Here is a 22,522-nt window from a genome sequence, read left to right on the forward strand (position 1 = left end):
TCATCCCATTGGGAAATAATGTTCCAAAATTTATAATAAACCTGGATTCCATATTCAATAGTTTTTGTTGAAAATTAACATTATTCTGTCCTATTCCCCATGGTTTTGCCAAAATACTAAATCTAAAACCAGAGTAATCCCCCTTATGGAATTGATGGAAATGGCACGCAACTGGACTATCTAGTCTGTTGTTCCTGGGATGAATTTAGAATCTTAATGCCTTAAGTATTATGTTGTATAAGGTTTATATATGAATGTGTATGTAGCAGCTTTGAAGCAGGTTTCAGTGACTGCACAAATGTCAGCATCCTTCAGGGCAAGAAATAATTGCAATGAGTGCACATGACTTTTACATTTCATTTAGAAGAATTGTTGATGTTGGTAATTTTGTGCTCATGACTTTGCCTTAAAAAAGACACTATGTGGGGTGGCAAAGCCTTTGACAGAAGCCCAGTGGAGACAGATGAAGGCCATCTCTGGCAAAGCATCATGGTCTGTCAGTCATGTTCTCCCAGGCTGTCAAGTACTGGATCACCTTGGAATGACACCAGAAACTAAGCCAGTTGTTAAAGTTAAGCATTTTCTGTTTATATTGAGGCATCATTCTGGGTGATGGTAAGATGCTTCTTAAGACTAGGTACATACCTGCCTGGGCCACATGTTCAGCTAGCTCAATCATGTCTCTCTTCGTATAGTCCAGAGAGGTACATCTCAAGTCATTCACACCAACATGGACTATAACAGAGTCATAACAGTACCTGTTGTTAAGAGACTTGAGTGCATGTGTGATATGGTGGATTCTAGCACCTGACAAGCAACTTAGCGTGACTTTCTCCTTGTCTAGCCTGATGAGGGGCACATCTGTGTGTCTCACAATAGAGTCTGTTATGACTAGTGTGTTGGGTTTGTGGCTTGGCTTAGAGGCCATGAGACACAGATGTGTGTACTGTGTGTGATGTTTGGTGCTGTGGATTGTGATGTGCGTGTGTCTTTTTTCTTTGGAGGTTTCTTTTGTTTAGGTATGTTTTTGTTGAGAACCTCTCCATATGTAGGAGTGTGGGTGGTGTTAGAGGTGTGGTGTTCATAGTGTTTGTGCAGACAACCTTCTCAGTGTCAGATGCACTGGCTTGTGACTGAGGCAGAAAGTATTCTAGGTTCTTAATGTAATTGCATCTCTCACATATTTTGGTAGTAGTAGAGGGTTGTCTGTGTACATAAGGCAATTGCTACACTGTCTGAGGATGCCCATATTAACCAGACTATCAGGAGAAACCATAGGAAATTGTCTGTCCATGGTTGCCAGAATCTGTGGTAGAGAGGTCAGGGATAGTAGAGTGGGTACTATCTGAGGATAGTACCTGTAGGTGTGAGTAGGGCTGGATAAACTCAATACAGTAGCCCCACGTGAGGGCCTCACTTACACAGGAGTGCTTGTAAGGGAAAAAATGCAACTGCGATATCTCACAAACTGTTAAAATAGTGCCGAGGTGGTGCACAACAGGCAGACAAGCACAAACCCACACAAATGCAGGAATTAAAGACCACAAAAACCAAAGTAAAATAGAAACACTGGAACTGACCAATCAACATTTGTCCCAGAGCTCTTAGCTCAACATCCTATGCCAGACCAGTTGCAACCAGTTCACTTACTCCCACTAGGTGCATGCAGGCCCCAACCAACACAAGATGGCGTAGCAGGAAACACAAGAATCACACAAACAGGTCTGGATACAGCAAAACCTGTAACCCAGCTATGCTAAAGATATTTAAACTCTGTTTAGGTCGATTTAACACAGGAAAACAGATACACACTTAAAATTAACAGTAGCAAACAAGAGCAGACTGATTTAAACAAATTAAACAATTAACCAATAAAAAAGCTCAAAACTGAGCCCTGTTTCAGCAACCTTCAAGCAGACAAGTTCTAACTGCACACTCCTGCCACTAGGGTGCAGAGGAGCCCTCTCCAAAAAAAGATAGCCTTGATTAGTGCTCAAGTTATACAAACAGAGCTAGATTCAGCAAGTCTGAATTTAGTCTATGCTACAGCAAACAAAGTGCACCAGTTTTAGAAAGAAACAGTTCAAATAAGCAGGCACAAAAAGCCTTCAACTAGCAATTCCCAGCTCAGAAGAGCAGAATCTACCCTCTCCTCCCACAAGAGTGTAGACCACAAGCCTTCTTAATGTAAAATAACTGGCATGAAGCCCAAGTGCTTTAACCAGAAGTAAGACACTTTTAGAATAACAGACACTTAGCCGCAATTCTCAACTTAGAAGGATGTAAACTACCTCTCCTGCCACAAGAGTGTAGACCACAAACCTTCTTAATGTAAAACAACTGGCCTGAAGCCCAAGTGCTTAAACTAAAAGGCTGAGAATAACAGTTAAAATTTAATCAGGCTGCTAACAAGCAGTAATAATTATAACAGAATAAATGCAATTGAATACTTTTAAGAACATATTTGTTTTGTTGACAGTTGTTAGATGGCAGCTAGGTTGGGTAAGTGTGAGTGCGGTAGGCAGACTCTGTACAAGGAGTTGTATACCAGATTTCTTTTTTTGCCAAGACGTGGAACATGATCACACATCTTGCTCAGTATGTTAATTGTTCATTCCCCAAACCCTTAGGTCAAGGCTTTCCACTCTCAACACCTTTCTAGAGACCCAGTGTCTTAAACACATGGCCCAATCTAAGATGGCTGACTTCACATCCTCGGATATCTCTCTGCCATGGAAGAAAAAAATAAAGAAGTCTGAAACAGATCCACAGTCTAGTGTTTCTGACTCCAACTTACCTGCTGAGGTTCCGGAACCCACAGTATGTCAGGCTACCTCTCTGCCGACTACCAAGACACTGTTGGAGGCCAGTATCACTCCTGAGGCCTTGCAGACTGCTGATATGTCCAATGAACCATGTGTTATAATTTCTGAGGGACTGCATGGAGTCTCTCCAATTTTAGTTAGGGAAGAGATCCCAGGGTCTCTATTAGAAGCAATTACCTCATTGATAGCACACCTTTAACCTGGCATTTGACTAATATGTGTCTAAGGTAGTAAGGACATTTTTTCTTTGTTACTCCACTTATAAGCAAAAGCATGGCATCTAGGTCCAAGGAAGTCATTGTTTCACTTAGTATGTACCTTATCAGGCCTGTCATTGAGTACATGTACCTGACTGGGCATATGCAACAACTGGAATGTCCGCAGAAGTTTCTTATAAAAAGAATACAGGGAGTAAATAGCATGCCCTGTACAGATTGCTTCAATGCCCTAAGTCTATACTGTGTTTCCTACAGAATGTTGAGAAGCGATCTATGCCTGGCATACAAGGCATCATTAGATCCCATTCTGATGGATATTTTGCATATCTACAAAACTAATTGCACCAGAATTACTCAATGTAGGGATTTAAACTTTAATTGTGACAAAAATAGAACATGTTGAAGGGGCAGGAATGCATCTCAGAGAAATTCCATTCTCTGGAAAGGTGAACCAGTGGATTAGAAATCAGAAAATACACCCAGCAGTCTAGCACCTATATCTGTAATGAATAGAGGCAGCCCATAAATCTTGCCCTAGCTTACATATACCCTTTAAAATAACCTCTAAGGCATATAAAGTTGTGATATACAAAAATGGATGCTTGGCTAGGCTTATAAAGGACCCAGTAGTATAATTGACATGTTTTTTTTGAGAATGCATTGAGTTTCTATATTTTAAACATTCCCTGTGGGGTACTTTGTCAGAAATGTTTTGAGAAGCAAATTAATGTAACTAAGGAAGTTAGTCTTTTGAGTTGGGATAATGAAACTAAATTGCCTAGAAATATTAAGGATCTACTAAGTTTAATGTTGTTGGCTGCCAAAAAAGCAGTTACTGGAAAATGGAAATCAAAAGCTAAACCAGCCATAACAAAATTATTGAACTTTGTAAAGGAGAATGAAGAGCTGGAGGTGGGGGTCATTAGAAAAGGGAAGGAGCAAACTACATGGAAATAAATGGAATCTGTGAGAACAATACATGCAGAATAATGCTCAAGAGGAGGAGTGAAATTTCAGGGAAGGCAGGACATGAGCAGTCTAAGTAATGTTACATTGAATGATAATTGTTAAAAAACAGACCTTATATGTATAATGCATGAAAAAGAAGTCTGTGTTATAGTTAGTTTGCTTTTTATGTATGTCATGTTAGTGTGCAATATGTGAGGATAATAATGGTGTTGGAAAAAATATGTCAAGCTAGTGTGAGTAGATGCAAAGTTAATATTCTTAACTTTTTACTTGTTTCTTTTTGTTATTTTTATTCAGGGTTCAAATGGTGTCATACATGGTTTTCCAGGTCTTAAAGGAGAAAAGGGAGATCCATCGTTTTCCACTATAAAAGGTAGTCGTGGTGATCCAGGAGAAAGGGGATTGAATGGCCCCATAGGGTTTCTAGGAAGACCTGGCAAAGATGGAACTCCTGGCTTACCAGGCCGTCCAGGACCTCTTGTAAGTATTCTTACATGTGTGCATGCATGCATATAAAGGGAGTTCATGCAATAAGGAACTAATCCTCATAGCCCTACCTCACCATAATTTGTAACATTTAACTCTTATGACTAAATTAGTTTTAAATTTTAGTACATCTTCAGAAGTCTTCAACTTGTGAGGCAGTATATTCTATTAGCAACGCAAGTATTATCTAATAAACCTGCTGTTTTATATAGCCTTTTTTTGTTTTGGCTGCTCTCCAGTCATTTCAAATTGACTTTGCCTAGCCATTTGCTCTTAAGCACTCGTATAGAAGACATTTGCTACAAGCTAAATATTGAGGCCATTTGTCATGATAATTATTTCATTGCCAAGTTCCAGTTTTTATTAAAAGCATCATACAGGTTTGGTTTTCACTAAGCAAGCAACTCAGAGCTTGTGGGTATTCACGGTTAAAAATACAAATTGCTTCTAAAAAAGTACATTTATTTTTTTCTATTTATGTATGATTGTTCTTGGACAATCTGAAGTAACATTGTTTTCTTCTGTCTTGATTGTATAGTGCTCTTGGGATATTCACACTGACCTATTTTTTTCTTACCCCAATCCTTTTGTTATTGTACCTACATAGTAGCCCATAGTGGGGTTATCCTTTTTCAGGGGCTAATTAGCTTTCCCAGTACCTGATTTAATTACTTATAGTGGTAGGTGAGAGCTAAGTGTCTGGTGGTTGCTATTCACAGTTGATGCTTACTTTTTAGCTATGCTGCAATTCGCTTTACTTCTGTGAGGCCAGAATGTATGAGTGGAATGTACATAAACCCATCATTACATCTCCTTTGAGACAAGGAAAAAGAGAAATTCACTTCTGCCAGTCAAAAAACTTTGTCACAAAGGGAGAATTCACTGATGATTGCTGCATCTAGCTCTTCTGAGACTTTGTATTAACTTGGGAAGCTAAAACTTTTCACAGCCAGAGGAAGCTATGACTTATATACAGAAACTGGCTAATTATAGAGCAAGCACATCACGGGAGAAGAGTGGAGACCAGGAGTGACATGTGGAGTTGCAGCATAATGTACAGTTGAAGAAGGTACCCGAATCTGGATATTTTCCTTTACTTAGGCAACAGCAACTATTAAAGGCCCAATACGGGCAAATATTGAAAAAAAATGTATTTATTTTTTTTATCTTGCCATGCATTACTGCACCTTCTTTGGCTGCCTACAGTAAAATAAGTACTCATTCCTAATTTTATTATTATTTTTTTATCCATGTCTGCCCTCAGGGGGTGCAGACATCCTGATTCCTTCCAAAGCTAAATCTGTCCCCTAATGCACATTGAGTGCTCAGATTGTGAGAAAAAGTAGCCCTGCCATTTATTCACAGACTACACTTCCATTTACTTAGAGTGGAACACCTGAAAAAAACTGCCCAGTTTGAGATTCTGCATTTCATGTGTCATTGACTGGTTTGCACTGAGTTTTAACAAATGTTGTTCCCAAGAGTCTTGCAAAAGTGTCAACAAATTACTGAGCTAAAAAAAGTCTTATTACAAAGAGCAATTCTGCAAGTTTCAGTTCCTGGACAAGTTACTCCTCCCATCTCCCCTCCTTCAATGAGCTGGAGTCTCACATTTCCAGCTTGGCTAGATTCAACTAATTACTCAACTTTGCATGACAACAGACATCAAATAAATCACAGCCTGGTGTGCCACTAAAATTGTTCCTTTATATGTCTCTTCACTTTTGAATAGTATTTCCCAGGAATTATTTCAAAATAAAAAGCACACTCATCATTCCAGCGTTTAGGTCATTCTATCCATTTCTTAAAAGGTGCACAGTAAAATTTTGAATTTGAATCATTCTGGCTGCTCACATGGTTATCTTTGCATAGTTATTCTGTTATAGCATAACCTGAACTATGGCATTTAATGCCAAGCTTTACATAACTATGAAACAGTTTTCAGTTTCTTCTTAACAATGGCCTCCCAAGCCGCTGATGTGACCTAGTACTTTCCTTTACTATTGCTTTATGTAGCTTGTCTTAGTTGTGTACTTATAGTATGTCTCTCATTCTCTCAGCAACAGGCTCACGAAGAAAACTTCCAGATCAGATAATTTTGAACATAGCAATACTACTGATTTAGAGACATTTTCTGAAGAAAAAATGTATTTAATTGCAATGAATTTCATTATTTGTTCATGAGAGTCTTAGCAACTTTTTCAGAAAGTGTTATGGACTGTAGTATATCAGAGCAAAAGTATAAGCCAAAATCAGGGACACTTGTGGGGTATGCTGATAAGCGATGTGACACTCATCTGTTCTTCGTTGCAACTACCCAATCAGACAAGCATGTACATACTTTATGACTCACATGAAGTGAAACAGTACCAGCAGCTGTAGCAGTGACACCATACTCCCAACAGGGCGTAGGGATAGGGAGAGGTTATGGGATCTACTCGGTATTTGGCTGGGAATCAGGGTATAAGATAAATGCCGTCAAAACAAAAATAATAATTTTAAACAAGAAGAGCTTGGGAGAAGAGGGTGAAGATTAAGAGGGAAGGGTGGGAAGTGAGATAAAATATCTAGGGTTGCAGCTAAAAGAAACAGTGAGGGAAGCAGTGAGAGGGACTTATGAAGGGATATATGGGAAAGTAAGGGAACACATTGCAAATTGTAGAGTATTAAACTTAAGAGATGAACCAAAGGGTTCAGGCTTTTCAGATGAGTATAATACCTCAATTCATATACCCAGGACAGGTATTCTGAGAAATGCCCAGTAATGCACTGTTAAAGAAAGTAAAGCAGGTATGTTGGGATTTTATTTGGGATGGATATAGACCAAGGGTGGCATGGTAGAGAATTACAGAAGAGACAGAATGGGAGACCTTTGAGTCCCAGGTGTATGCAGGCATGTTTGTTATTAAATGTAGTAAGGCTAATAGATACACAGTACACAGCAAAATGGAAAAAGATGATACAATGGGGAGACAGATATCTCAGGGAGGGGAATGACATTACTGAGTTGCTGCTGGGAGTGTCATCAACTGAGGTTAGTTTATCTCGGACTGGACAAATCAATACATTTTTCAGGAGAATATGGAAGGAAGGAGGAGGGCCCAAATGGAGGAAATGGACAGTGCCAATAGGAAGGTTAGAAGATTTGGAGCCTAAGACAACAGTATGAGGTGGAGTAATAGACAAGGGAAGGTGGGATATTGGTCTCAAGTTCAGGTGGGAGGAAGACTGAAAACTTGGAATGAATTACAAAAGGAATTTCAGCTGAAGAGCGCGCTGGAATGGAAGTGTATTGGAGTGCAGAATAGTTGGCAAGAAATACAAAGGGACTGAGATAGTACTAGATTAACCCCTGGACTGATACAGGAAGTTGAGAATAGTAGAAATGCAGGAAGGGAAATGAAATAACTGGTGAAAATAGGCAAAAGCTGGATAAGATGGTAAAAGAATTATGAATGCCTTAAAAGTAGAGAGAAGTGATTCAACCACCGAGGTAAATGACAAAAGCATATACATTTAGAACTTCTGCCTGGAAGTATTTGTATAAGTATTTTTACAACTCATCAAGATTGGTAGAATGTTCCCAAGAACAGCAGAAACATGCTAGAGATGTGGAACTGAAGAGGGGACATGGTTGTGCATGTTTTGGGTCTGTGAAAGGCTAAAGGAATTCCTGTCAGGGCTGCAGAATATTTTGAGAAACAAAGGATATGGAGGGGTGACAGTGACAAAAAATTTGTTTTTATTCAGATAAAATGATAGTATGCCAGTTAGGAGAAAGGAAATCATAGAGCTCATTATGACCATATGGAAGAAATTAATAATGAGACATTGGAAGAAGCCAGACATTCCAAGGAGGGAGGGTGGAAATGGAAAAGCTTTTTAATGGATCTAAGGAAATAAGAATGGAGAGAAATGGTACAGATAGGAGTGAGCAAATTTCAGAGAAGTTGGAAAGGCTAGTTAGAAGAGGATGAAGAGAAGCAGTAGAATTGAAGAGAGGAGGGAAGAAACATAGTCTAAAGAACTGCAACTGGGGGGGGGGTCCTGAAAATATGTAAATAGATTACAGCAGGAGAGAGTAGAAGACTATGGTTAAGACAAGGTGAATATACAGAATGATAACAGCAGGGTGGTGGAAGTAAAAATGTAAGCTAAAGTAGTGATGAAAGCCAGCAATGGGGAATTAAATGCATAGAATGGAAGAAGGATTAGTGGATACATTTTTTTTTACTCTGGACATAAGCATACTTTTGTGGTTAATTTAAATGAATATTACTGCTTAGGGAGTCTTTATTATTAATTCTTTCTTAGTTACTACAACAGAGAGATTATCTCATGGTGGTTGTATTCTTATTTTGCTTAGTCTGTCATTTAATGATTATGCACTCAAGTGTTTCAACCTGCCAAAGTTGTGCTTTTTGTTTTATCCTGTACTGATTTTATTGTTGACCTTGTTATTGCATAAAGTGATAAGATGTTTTAGGAGTTAAAAACAGTAAGTCTGCATCAAAATTACAAATTTTTAAAACATGAAAAAGAAATGTATAGAAATAAGCAATGACAAGGAAAAAGAAAGTAAGATGGGGTTGAGGGGGTGAGAATTAATGTACATAGCTGAGAGAGGATTTATGGGTTTAGGCAGTTACAAAAAGTTACAAAAAGTGTGTTCAACAAGGTTATAAATGTGTGCTTTGTAATTATTAACAGCTTATTGGGACACCATAGATTCACAGGCTCATAGGTATTTACAAGGTTAACGACTACAAGGGCCTTTTTAAGCCTAGCCATGCATCTCAAATCTCTCAAGTTCTGGTACTCTTGGTAAGTGTAAACAGGGGCTTGGGAGAGGAAACATTTACAAGCAGGGGCCTGGGATATGAACCATTTACAGGCTGCCTGTGTTCATTAGAGATATAAGTGCCAAACCAGGGATGAATTTCCTGTACTCCATCCAATTGTCCAAGTTAAACTTGAATTGGGTTAGGGAAGAATTCAGCTTCACGTCGATGGGAAGCTTGTTCTAGAGACAGGGTATTCTCTGGGATACATACCTGTCTCTCCAGCAGGTCCTATTTATATCACAGGCAAGGTTTGAATCTTTAGAGTGGGTAATTCTGGTGCTGTTTGTTTTGTGGATATGTAGGAGGTCTATCAATGTGGGGTCTGACAATACCCTGCACGCCAGGCATAGATCTCCCCTCAACAGCCTGTAGGAGTCAGAATATAGAGACAGGGCCTTGAGGCAGTCGGCATAGGATATGTTACTTAACGCCCTGTATTCTTTTGGTGAGGAACCTCTGTGGATGTTCCAACTGTTGGATATGCCTGGCTAGGTACATACCAAAGGGAGCATTGTACTTAATGATAGGTCTGATGAATGCCAAATACAGTGGAACAATGACTACATTAGACCTAGATGCTATATCTTTGTTTATAAGTTGCTCAGCATAGAATGATTTCCTCACTACTGTAGACACATGATGGCTAAAGGCCAGTAAAAATGATAACAGTAAAAGGTATTGGGAAGGTTTACATTATCCAAGAATGTTTTAACTTTATGCAGACAGATTAATTTTTGATTTCGATGGTGACATTTTAGTATAGATTCAAGTAGTAGACTGATTCTAATGTAAAAAGGATTTATAAATGTTATAAGAATAAGTAAGAGTATATAGGCCAGCCACCTGGAAAAATTATTTATATACTAGACTGTGTTATGTTTATTAAGTAAGCAAATGGTGTCAAATGAAGCTGTTTAAAAAAAATTATCTTTACATATGGGTGTTTGCTTCCAACGCAGACATTGCTTTTGAATGCATTGAAGCCCACTTTCTGCTAGTAAATGCTCTGTCTCTAATGGCTGAATTCTTGTCACCTCCTCTGCTTGCATGAGTGAGCCAGCACGAACCATTTAGTTCTGCCTTCCCTAGCATACTGCTTCAGCACACATCTGCTACATAAACCCAGATTGATCATACCACAGTCAAGTATTGATCCCTCTGAGTCATAGCATTAGTACTGATATTATATATTTTTAACATTCACATGTATAATAGCTCCAAGATTAGTTAGTAAAAGTAAATGAATGTCTAAAAGTTTAATCTAGGCAGAGCACAGTCCAAACATAGATAATGTGTACTGTTTGTCAAATGATCATCTGATGCAAACCTAGCCATGGGGTGAGATTTATAAACCCTTTGTGCAAGATGTAAAAAGAAAATGCTGATTTTCATCCAGTGACTGGGTGTTTCTATAGCACGCATCATTTACCACTTATTAACACCAAATGGAAACTCATATGTTAAAGAAGTAGGCAAACCAGAGCTGGTGTCAGTGTCATTTCCACATAATTAAAAATCCTGACAGGTGACTTAGTGAAAGGGTTAAATCACATATGCATCATAAGGAGAAACTTGCATATAGGTCATGCTGCTTTCCCTTGCAAATGTGAAAAAATGTTGATTCTGTATGGGAGTGCTGTTCACATTGCTAAATAGGATATGCACAGTTAGTTGCAGCTGTGTCACTGTATACACTAGTGTGACATTCACCACTCCCAACCTATCTTATCTATTATTCCATATTATATGATGACAGGTCATTTGCATTCAAAAATGTGCATGCTGATTGGTTAGCTCAACCAACGTGCCCGGTAAATCAACCATATACCTAAAGAAAAAAGTCCAATTGCCCAGACTTTCTTCTGTTAATATATGCTACGGAGCTTTCCCGTTTTCTTGATTTTTTTTTTAAAGTAAATAAATAAACTTGAATGTGGACAGTTCTGAGGTATGAGAGAGATGGGACAGAGAAAATACAAGGAAAATCAGGTGTGTTATGCAAAGGTAAATAAATCTACCTGATTATCCGTGTATTTCTGCCCTGTCTCACTTGTACTTCTGAACTGTCTGGATATGAAACTTTTATATATAAATATATATAGATTTTATATATCTATATGTAAAATATACAGTGGAGATCTTACTTTCTCTGTTGCTCTCTTTCTTTCCAAAGCCCTGATGTACTGTGTAAGTGTGGAAACATAACTCCCATACACATGCGCAGTACATCAAGAAAGCCCCAAGATACCAAAAAAAGTAGAATAACACCACAGTGCCATTATACAAAGATATTATTTAAGAGAATAAGTAATTTTTTTCTTAAGTAATGTCAGTGTATAATAAAAAGTGAAGATCTGAGGTTTATTTTATTGAATAAAGAAGTTTTCTACATGGAATCTTGAAGTGGTTTAGTGTTTTATACAACATAATGTCAGTGTATACTAGCAATGACCAATTCCTAGGTGTGATATATTGAAGATTTACCATTGGTTGCCTTTGTTTAATCACTCAGGCTTCACCCTCATGATTAAACCGGTTTACATTCATTTGATCGAGTGCACATTACTCGATCGGGTATAACACCGACTTTTATGTGCAAATTTCGTAATGCAAAACGGTCAGAATGTCATAAACAACACCGAATTCGACATTTCCGACCGCTCTGCAAATTACTACAGCACTCAACTTTCCTCACTTGTCTAGAGGAAAGCAGTTTTTAAACAACAATTAAATAAGCACCTATCCAGGCATGTCTAAGGGTCAGCTCCCAGTGATTTCTCCTGTCTACCTGATGAATCTGGGCATCTTGGGGCAATGCAGCAATTGCCTCATGTACACAGACAACCCTCTCCTCCTACCACCCAACACTACAACCTGTGAGAGATGCACTTATATAGCCAAACTGGAAGCAAAGCTCTCTTCACCCAAGACTGGACTAGACAGTCAAGAGGAGAAGGTAAACACTTGCACCACACCACACTCATCACATAGTCCCTCAAAACCTACACCACCAAAACACACATATAGAAACACAAAACACACACCTACATTTGTGGAGGCTCTCAATAAAAACCTGCCCAAGCATCAGGGACATCCAAAGCATAAATGCAAGCAAACTCCACCACCCAACACAACCCAAATGACACATAGCCCACAAACACTGTGTGCCACTCAACCACAGCCCATAAGTCATAACAACGTACCCAACACTCTAGTCATAGGTGACTCTATAGTCAGGCACACTTATGTTCCACTCACTAGACTAAACATGGAGAAAGTTACTGTCAGCTGTCTGTCAGGTGCCAGGATCCGCCACATAACGCATGCACTCAGGTCACTCCACAGTAAGTACAAATATGACACTGTCATTGTCCATGCTGGTGTGAATGATCTGAGACGTACCTCCCTGGACTACATGAAAAGAGACATGGAGGAGCTCTCCGATCTTGTATCCCAGGCAGGTATGACCCTAACCCTGAGTAGCATTCTGCCATCACCCAGAATTATACCACAGTACAAGGACAAAATGATTGACTTCAACAATTGGCTAAGCTTCTGGTGTCATTCTAAGGGGATCCAGTATTTTTCTGCCTGGGACGACATGATCGACAGACCACAATGCTTTGCCAGAGATGGCCTGCCACCTGTCACCCTTAGGATTCCAGATACTGGCTAAGGCTCTTTCCACCCCTATAGTGCCTTTTTTAGGCAAGGTTCAAATGACAAATTCACCACCGTAACAGGTACAAGCAAGCAAAATCTGAGGGTAATGCTACTCAATGCTAGAAGTCTAAACCTCAAAATGCACTCACTCGAGGCACTCCTTAAAATAGAGATCATTGACATCTGTGTAGTGACAGAGACCTGGTTCAAAGCTCCAGAGTGCACCCCTGCATTACCAGACTACAATTCATACCACACCTTTGGGCCACCTAACCCAGAACGAAGCACTATAGGCAGAGGCGTGTCCATATTCATTAAGGATATCCACACCTCCAGGCTAGTTGCACAGCATAATGCATCCGAGATTATCCAAGTGCAACTAACTCTGGGCAAGAATGCAATCCAAATTGTAGCGTGCTACAGACCCCCCACCATGCCCCAGGATTCCCACTCCTCATTTTTTGATACACTGGAAAGTATTAGGGTACAACCCAACACCCTAATAATGGGCGATTTCAACTACCCCACCATTATCTGGGAAAATTACTCATGTACCAACTCTTTTGCTCAACGTTTTCTAGAATTCATAAATTCCAACACCTTGGATCAACATATTCACACCCCCACCAGGGGCAGCAGTATCCTAGACCTGGTCATTTACCAACATGGGAAACCGGTGTTCCACACCAGAGGTCAATTCCTCATTGGTCAGATCTGACCACAAGCTAATCAGCCTAGACATCCACATTCCACCCCCACCCCCAGTTAGGGAAACCATCATAAAAAACTTCTCCAAAGCCAACTTCACACTTCTTAAGACTAAAGTGGCAAACTTCATGACACCCATGCAGACGGACAATAGAGGTATGACTGCTGAATCCTACACAAATGTACTTTATAAGCACTTACACGAGTGCATGGATCATGCCATCCCTAATAGAACCAAGATGTTATCCTCCAAAAACAGGAAGCCAATCTGGTGGTCCTCCGCCATAAACAAAATCTACAACAGAAGAAAGAAACTGATGCAAAAAAGAGTAAAATCCCATGATTGGAGGAACTCCCTGGTCAACCTCAGTAAGAAGCTGAGATCCCTCATAAAATCCTCCAAAGCTAGTTACGAAAACAAAATTGCCACTGACTCTAAAGACAACCACAAAGCATTCTATAGCTATGTCAAGAATCTCAATGGGAACACTCAGATCTGCTCTGAGTTACAGCACAATGGCACTAAATATACAGAACCAACTGATATTGCCACCATCCTAGCAGATAGGTTCAGTGCTAACTTTACCCCTCCTCTCACCCCCTAGAAGGCCCATCTCTATGCCGGAAGAATGCAAAGTTCCTATAATCACAGCTGCACAGGTTAAAAACATACTCTCCAAAGCCAAGAACACAGCATCCATGGGACCTGACAATATCCCAGGTTGCGTTATACATGAACTACAGAATGAACTGGCACCCTACCTAAGTACCATGTTCAATCATAGCGTCACCTCAGGTTTTGTACCCACTGAATGGCGCACTGCGACGGTTATCCCACTCCACAAAGGGGTAGCCATGACTGACCCCGGGAACTACCGCCCCATTAGCCTGACGAGCCTGGTCTGCAAGGTCATGGAACGTATCATCGTGGAACTCATAAACAAAGACATTGGTAATCTCCAAATTCTGGACCCTACCCAGTTTGGATTTGTAAAAGGCAGATCATGTCTCCTAAACCTGATTGACTTCTTTGAAGCAGTCACCAAAGCCATAGATGAGGGAAAAATGGTTCACACAGCTTATCTAGATCTCACCAAGGCTTTCTATACTATCCCCCACTCTGGAATTATAGATAAGCTCAGTAAACTAGGTATAAATCCCTATGTCACAAGATGGGTTGCCAACTGGCTCATGGACAGAACCCACACTGTGAAAGTAGCAGATTCCAAATCCGACTTCAGACCAGTGACAAGTGGAGTACCACAGGGTTCAGTCCTGGGTCCTCTCCTGTTTGGTATCTACTTCTCTGAAGTGCAGGCTAACACAGAAGGTCTTTGGCTAACAAAGTTTGTAGATGACTGCAAACTAGGAGCCATAATCGAAACTCCTAACGATGTGGACAAACTACAAAAGGGCCTCACTGAGACAGATACCTGGTGTCAAAGCCATGGCCTGAAGCTCAATGCCAAAAAGTGTATTGTCATCCCCTTTGGTAAAAACTCTGTACCCATGAACTACCACATAGCTAGTAGTCTACTTAATGCTGAAAATGTGATGAGACCTTGGGACACAGGTGGACAGTAGTCTCTCCTTTGATAATCACATTGCCACAGTGGTCAGGAAATCCTTCTATGCAGCTCATCTCATCACAAAAGGATTTTCATCCAGAAAAAAAGAGGTCATTGTTCCCCTCTACTCATCACTCATTAGACCCATTATAGAGTATAACACCCCTTTTGGTATGTACCTCACAAGACATCTACAACTACTGGAAAGACCACAGAAGTACCTCAGAAAGAGGATTACTGGCCTCAAACAGATGCCCTACGCAGACTGTCTCAAAAAACTACAGCTTTACTCCATCGCATATCGCCTACTCAGGGGCGATCTCTGCCTAACATACAAAGCTATGTCAAACCCAGAGCTGTTGGACATGCTCCACTTAAAGAAATCCCAGTCCCTCCGAACTACACGCTCTAGGGACCTAAACCTTGTCACCACAATAAACAGAACATGCTGGAGGGATAGATTCCTGTCCCAGAGACTTCCCATACTCTGGAACAGACTACCTATCTATGTCAGACAGAGCTCCTCATTAGCACTCTTCAAGAAAAATCTTGATGATTGGATAGGAAATGGGAAATTCACCTCAGGGATCACTTCTGTGGCTCTGCTCGACAGGGGCATAGGAAAATAATTTTCTTGGGTGGCGAAAGCCAGGGTACATTCTTTGGCTAGGCTTATATAGGCCCTAGGGCCAATAGCCTAGTACCTACCTATGAACCTATAAATGAGCGCTACCATGGGTCAAAAAGGGGGTGATATTTTGCTATTTTCAACTCTTGCAATCGCTTATTTGAGAATTTGCCGCACTGCTTTCGACAATACCCGATCGACCATTCACCGGCCGATCAAATGCATGTATGCCAATTAAACCACACCAAACTGTGGGTAATTCTTCAATATACTACACCCAGCCATTGGTTATTGCTATATTAAACTATATCACCAGGTGAACATATACTTATCTGTCCAGTTCACCCTATAACACTTCTTAGGTAACCCAGAAATATTGTAAACATCTTCATCAGCTGTTAAAGTAGAAGAGTCCATAAACTGCATGGTTGCACTGGACTGTAATTTGCACAAATGAATGATTCAAGATATCTGGAGCTGACACTGGGTTCGTATTATAAGTTGCAGTGACCAGCAGTGGAGGGTGACACACTTGTACTGAGACTGACATTAACAAAAGTGATTGAGACTTATTGAGCTATACCTGCATTGGGTTGGGAGGTTATACTTAAATGCAGACTTGGACTTTTGAGGATTTGTCTGCATTGGGGAAGAGATTTAAACACAGATCAAAAATGGAAGAAAAGTGGGGCAGTAATTACATTCAGCCAAGACAAGATTAAAGGAGAGAAATGGAACATTTGCTGTGACTGCTATCTTAGGGGTCCTCTCATGCTGGTAAATCACCACCACCATCATCATCATCTTCAACCCCCTTTTTCCCATTTTTTTCTACATGAGGGTTGGGGTGTTGTGTCAACTGTTGCCATCTCTCTGAATTCAATGTTACTCTCCTACCTTTGTCAACAGGCATGCCTGACTGTTGCATTCTTCCTCTCACACAATCCATTGCCGGACAACCTCATTCTTCTTGCCTTCTTCCTGTCTGTCTCAAATTTTCTTCACCAGATTGTCTTCCACTTTTCTGCACAAGTGCCACAATCTGTTCTTTTTGACCTTCTCTGCAGTTGGAGCGACTTTGGCTTCTGGTCTATACCCTAATTTCTTCAACTGTCCCACAGTGTGCATCTTACCACACATCTCAGGCACTTCATCTCCATCACCTCCATCTTCCTGAACTGCTCTGCCTTTACTGTCTGGTTTCAGTACTATACAGTAGAACTGGTCACACCACTGTTTTGTACAGTTTACATTTCAGCTTTTTGGCATTCCTCTCGTACACACTACCCCAACACTGTGCCAGATGGCTACAGCCCCTGTCATTTTAGCTTTGACCTCATTCAGACTGCCCTTCTTTTTAACCACCCCTTCCAGGTAATTGAAGCTGTTAACCTGTTCTACTATTTTCCCTTCTGTCTCAATCTCAATTTTCAGCTGATTTTCATTTCCCCCATTTACTGCCATTATAACTGTCTTATCTGTATTCAGCTTCATCCCATGTGCCTTCAGTTCTGCATTTCATTCCCCTGTGTTTTGCTGAAGTTCTTACTCAGCTTGGCTGTAATGTCACATCGTCTGCATAAAAAAACTTTATTGATATGTCCCCTCCAACCTGTTTGCTAATGTAGTCCATCAACAGTATGAGCAGTAGTGGTCTCAGAGCTGAACCCTGATGCAATCAACGCCCACTGGGAACTCCTGTCTGAGAACAAACACTGTGTGTACTTAGTTATTGGGTCCTTGTACATAGCCTGCACTAATTCTGCCAATGGTTCTGGGACTTCAAACTACCTCAGGACTGCCAAATGAGCTTTCTTGGGACCTGCTATATCCTCTCTCTTCAATTCTAGGAATGGCCATTTGGACACTTTCCTCATCTCTAACTTCTTCTCCACTGTCTGTCTCACTGCAAACATCAGGTCTGCTGTTACCACCTCCTGATCTGAATGCAAACTGCTCATATTCCCATCTTATCTTCTACTACTCTGCATATACGTTTATCAGTCATCCTCCCCAGAACATTCATACAGTGAAACAGGAGTTTAATACCTCTGTACTACCCACAGTTGTGGATGTTCCCTTTATTCTTATACACTGGCACTAGTATGCTTATTTTCCCATCATCTGGGATACTCCTTTCTCTCCATACTGCTATGAGTACCCTCAGGAGCCATTTGTCCCATATGTTACCCAACATCTTTAGCATATCTGCTGTGACTTCATCTGAGTCTTCTGCTTTCCCTGACTTCATTTTCCTTTGTGCTGCTCTTACTCCTTCTAGCATAGGGTCCACCTCTTCTTTTACTGTAGGCTGTGTTTGGGGCAGTACAGCTTCTGTGGGGTTTTCTTCATTCAGAAGCTAATGAAAGTACTCTTTCTATATGCATTTGATTTCCTGTGGGCTGGTGAGCAGGGTGTTGCTGTAATCCCTTATGAAGGGTGTCTGACTATCTTCTTCTATCTTCTTTATCTTTCTGCCTTTGCCTTGCAGCCTGATAAAGTTTCTTTGTGCCAGTTACGGAGTCACTTTCCAGAAGGTGGTACAGTGCATCTGATGCCTTGGTCTTTGCTATTGCAACTCCTGTCTTAGCGTCTTTGTTAGCCAACCTATATGCCTTCTTAGCCTGATCCATCTTTTCTTTCTTCCACTTTTTCCTGCACTCCTTCTTTCTTTAGATGATTTCCTGAACTGCTGATTTCAACCACCTTGTTTCCATACTTGCTTTGGCCACATACCTGTTCCATAGTCCACACACTTGCTTTTTAGGTGCTGCCATTCTTCTTGATCTTCATCAGTTTCCTCTTCCTGAAGTGCTACAGGCCTGAATAATTCCTTAAACTCTTGTGTTTTTATCCAGTCAACGTCCAGGACTTCAACCTACTCAGTTTGTTGAGCTTAGAGCCTTCTCTGACCACTGCTTGCTGGTGATTGTGGGAACTGGTGGTTTATCCTGTGGACTGACTGCTTCACTGGGGATGGCTTTGCAATTGCTGATTCGACCCTAGTGCCCTTTCTTTACTAGGAGGAAATCTACCTGAGTGCATGTTGGCCACTCTTGTATGTGATCCTGTGCCTGTCTCTATTGCTGAAAATTGTGTTGGCCATCATCAAGCCATTTGCCAGACAGAAGTCTAGAATGACCTCTCCTTCTTTATTCTTGTTGTCCCACCCCTGTGTACCAAGGATGTCCTTACATCCTCTTTTGTCTGTCCTGATAGGTGCACTCAGGTCACCCATTATCCACACCAATTCCTGTTGCCCTACTTTATTTAGTAGGTCCTGCAACTGCTGTCCAAATGCATGCTTTTCCTCACTATCACAAACTTTCTGTGATCCATTGGCTGAGATTATGAATACTGCTATATCATTAGACTGGAGTCTGATTGTCATGAGTCGGTCACTTATTCTGATGACATTCCTCGCTGTATTCCACCATATCATAAGACTGGAGTCTGATTGTCATGAGTCGGTCACTAATTCTGATGACATCCCTCGCTGTATTCCAAAGCCTGTCCCTCACCACAATTTCCATACCATTTCTAGTTTGTCCTCCTCCTGTGTAGTAAACCTTGGAACCCAAGATAAGTGGCTTTGCTGCACTGCCATTCAGTCTTGTCTCCTGGATACACAGGACATCCAGTGTCATCCTTACCATCATGTCATCCACTTCCAAGCTCCATCCTGTCAGTGATCCTACACTGAGTTTAGTAATTCTTAGCTCATGTTTGGTAGACTGATTGGTTTTACATCCAGCTTTCGCTCAACAGAGCTATCTCAGGTAATCCAGCTGTGCAGCTGGACACCAGCTGGCCAGTAGCTTATTGACCCAGGGCTGGTGGCACATACACCCCTCCCACCATTAGCATTTGTTCCTGATGTAGGTCACAGTAAGTCGGATCTTCAACCCACTTATCACTGGCAGATACCCATGCCCATTTGGCAACATTATTCAACATGATTGATTCACCTAGAGCCAATTTTTATATCATCAAATGGCTATCCCTGACACAGCATGCAATCTGTGATGCATGTTCTCCTATCTTGAGGATACTGCACAAAGCAGTTGATGCCCAAAGTGGTTGGTGGATACAACCCTTTCCTCTATCGCACACCATCTAGAGTTTGTGCTGCTGCCCACTGCTCCATGTTTGGGTGAGTTTGAGATGAAAGCACTCAGCATGCTTTTGGGAGGTAGGAGAACCCCACAGAGACACAGGGAGAGCATGTGAACTCCATATAGGCATTGACCAGAATTGAACCTTATAACTTCTCCATGGGAGGTGAAGACCTTAACCATAACACCAACTGGTCCTCCCATGCCAGTAAACTTCTAAACCAATGTGCAATACATGGAATGTTCCATTCTTAACTGCATTTGCTTCTCTGCTTTACTTTAAACAATGAAAGCTCTGCTTTCCAATCTCTTATTGGTCCTGCCACATTGTGGCACTAGACAACTTTGACACTAACTTCCTACACCATATCATAGCTCAAGCATTCAGTTACTGATGCTCTTCATCTTGCAAATTGTTGGAATTTTTGCCATTTCTACATGTAGCACTAAACTGCTGCAAAAGCAATTATCAGAAAATTAATAAATGGAAAGTTTTAGATGAGGGCTGTGGTCAAAGCTAGTTGGGCATTGTTTATTCTTTGGAATGCAGGCTAGGCTATGCTGACCATAATTCTTCTGCTATTCACTATTCAGTAACTCACATTCCTTGGTCTCTTTATTTGCATGTTTATTTTCTGCATGTAAATGGTATTAAGCATCTTTGACACATTTTGCAAAACTCCTATTAGTGAGATTGTATCAACAATGAGCAATTAAAATTTTTGAGTGGCTATGTACTTACTTCTTTTGCACCTCTTTTATTATGCATCGTTTCGAAAGCCACTCATTTTTCATTTTCGATCATGCAGATTTACTCAGTGTCAGCATTATTCAGAATCAGTAAATTCATTCCCAACTCTCTCCATGATGGTACTCTCAAGAGATATTTGATTGTGACCATCATTTTAAGTCATCATTATACTGTTCAACAGATTGCAACACAAAAACTTTCTTTTTTTCTTCAATAACAGTTTAATTGTCTGTAATCTGTTTGTTTCTCAGTATCCATATGAAGTGTCAGCTCTGTGACATCAAGCACAACCTCCTTCTCGTCATCTTGGATTTTCCTCCTAACAATAAGGCAAAGAGTTAGGTGCTTTACTAAAGAATTTAAAGTACTGCATTTTAGCTCAGAAGTAACAGAAATATGTTATACATTTATCATCAATTTTGTTAAATATCTCCCTATTTAAAAGTCTTTCAGTTCTTAGACAAGGTTGTTTGGGGTGTCATTCATTTGTGGTGAATACAGACTTCATTTCTGATTTTTTTAACCACTCTTTTAGGAGTTTATGTAGAATGCGTTACTCTTCTCATGTAATGTGAAGTTTCTTTCTATCTTACCTTAACTTCCCATTATCCAAAACTTTAATCAGGGCAGGATAATCAAGATAATTTAGCTGTTGCTATTCAGCATTGCTAGATACAGGCTTCCCCTGATCCAACCTGTTAGCATAAGCTAGGTATGCTGGTACACCCTAATGTCAAGGACTGAAACTACAGAATTGACTCAAATACACTGTTGTATCAGATTGTGGAAAGTTAAAAGTACCCAGAGCAGGGCTCCCAGTTGGAAAATATGAAACTAGAGAAACCTACTCAGATAATTGGGTATTATTCACTGTTTAGTTGTGTGAAAGAGCTTGTTTTACATGCAGACGTGGCTTATTCTTGATCTGCTTGATGTCCTTCTATTCCTATGTTGCTGTATTCATACTGTGAGATTTCCAACCCTCAGGCAATCTGACGTTGGCTCCTGTACAAAAACTTAAGCCTGGCTGCTGTAGGTGCATGGGACGTCACATGTAGGGCCATAAAACAGGGACTATAAATGTGACGTCTGCACGCACAGACCTCAGAACTTTTCAGCCACAGATGACATACGCTTTGATCTGCTCCTTAATCCGAAGACTTCAAAAAAGATAAGTACCCCATTGGGGGTTTTGTTTTTCTTACTACTCGAGCTTGGCTGCTGTAGGTTTTGTTTTTGCTGTTTAGCCAATGTCTGAGAAAAAGAGCAAATGTAATTGCGGGTGTCAGGTACCGCATAAGGATTCACATGACAAGTGTGTGTTTTGCTTAGGTGAGGGGCACGACCATAAGGCCTGCTCCATTTGTCAGTCATTCGTACCAAAAACCCTTTGCAGCCATCTGGCATCTGCCATCTGGCAGCTTTAAATTTGTATCTTGAGAATCAAAGATTGAAACTCTTTGCTCGTGGGATGGATCCCGAGTCAGCCACCCACTCCAAGAAGCCCAAGGTTTCCAGGCCTATTCCCGTTGCCACTCCACCATCGGACATCCCACCAACTTCCAATTTAGGCACAGAGGGACTGCTGATTCTTTTGTCAGCTTCGACAGATCCTCTGGAAGAGGTCGTTACTGCAGCTACAGAGAACACGTCAGTGGAGCCGACCCAGACGCCGGCCTCAACCGACATTGAGGGGGAACCAGTACTTGTTCGGCTGACCGAGACTCTTTCTGCTCCAGCCCAGACC

The 22,522-nt window shown here is 40.7% G+C and overlaps 1 protein-coding gene across 3 annotated transcripts in view; it reads left to right on the top strand.

Annotated features, from left to right (window-relative positions):
* Nucleotides 1–22,522, top strand: part of COL4A6 (collagen type IV alpha 6 chain) — a 4,024,271-nt gene that overhangs the window by 2,712,074 nt on the left and 1,289,675 nt on the right. For all 3 annotated transcript variants that reach the window (XM_044057202.1, XM_044057203.1, XM_044057204.1), the window contains one exon: nucleotides 4,310–4,492. In XM_044057202.1, the coding sequence (XP_043913137.1) occupies nucleotides 4,310–4,492 (183 nt within the window). The remainder of the gene's footprint in view (nucleotides 1–4,309; nucleotides 4,493–22,522) is intronic.

This window comes from Protopterus annectens, chromosome 15.part0 (assembly GCF_019279795.1).
Source record: "Protopterus annectens isolate FY-2018-M chromosome 15.part0, PAN1.0, whole genome shotgun sequence".
Classification (NCBI taxonomy): domain Eukaryota; kingdom Metazoa; phylum Chordata; order Ceratodontiformes; family Protopteridae; genus Protopterus; species Protopterus annectens.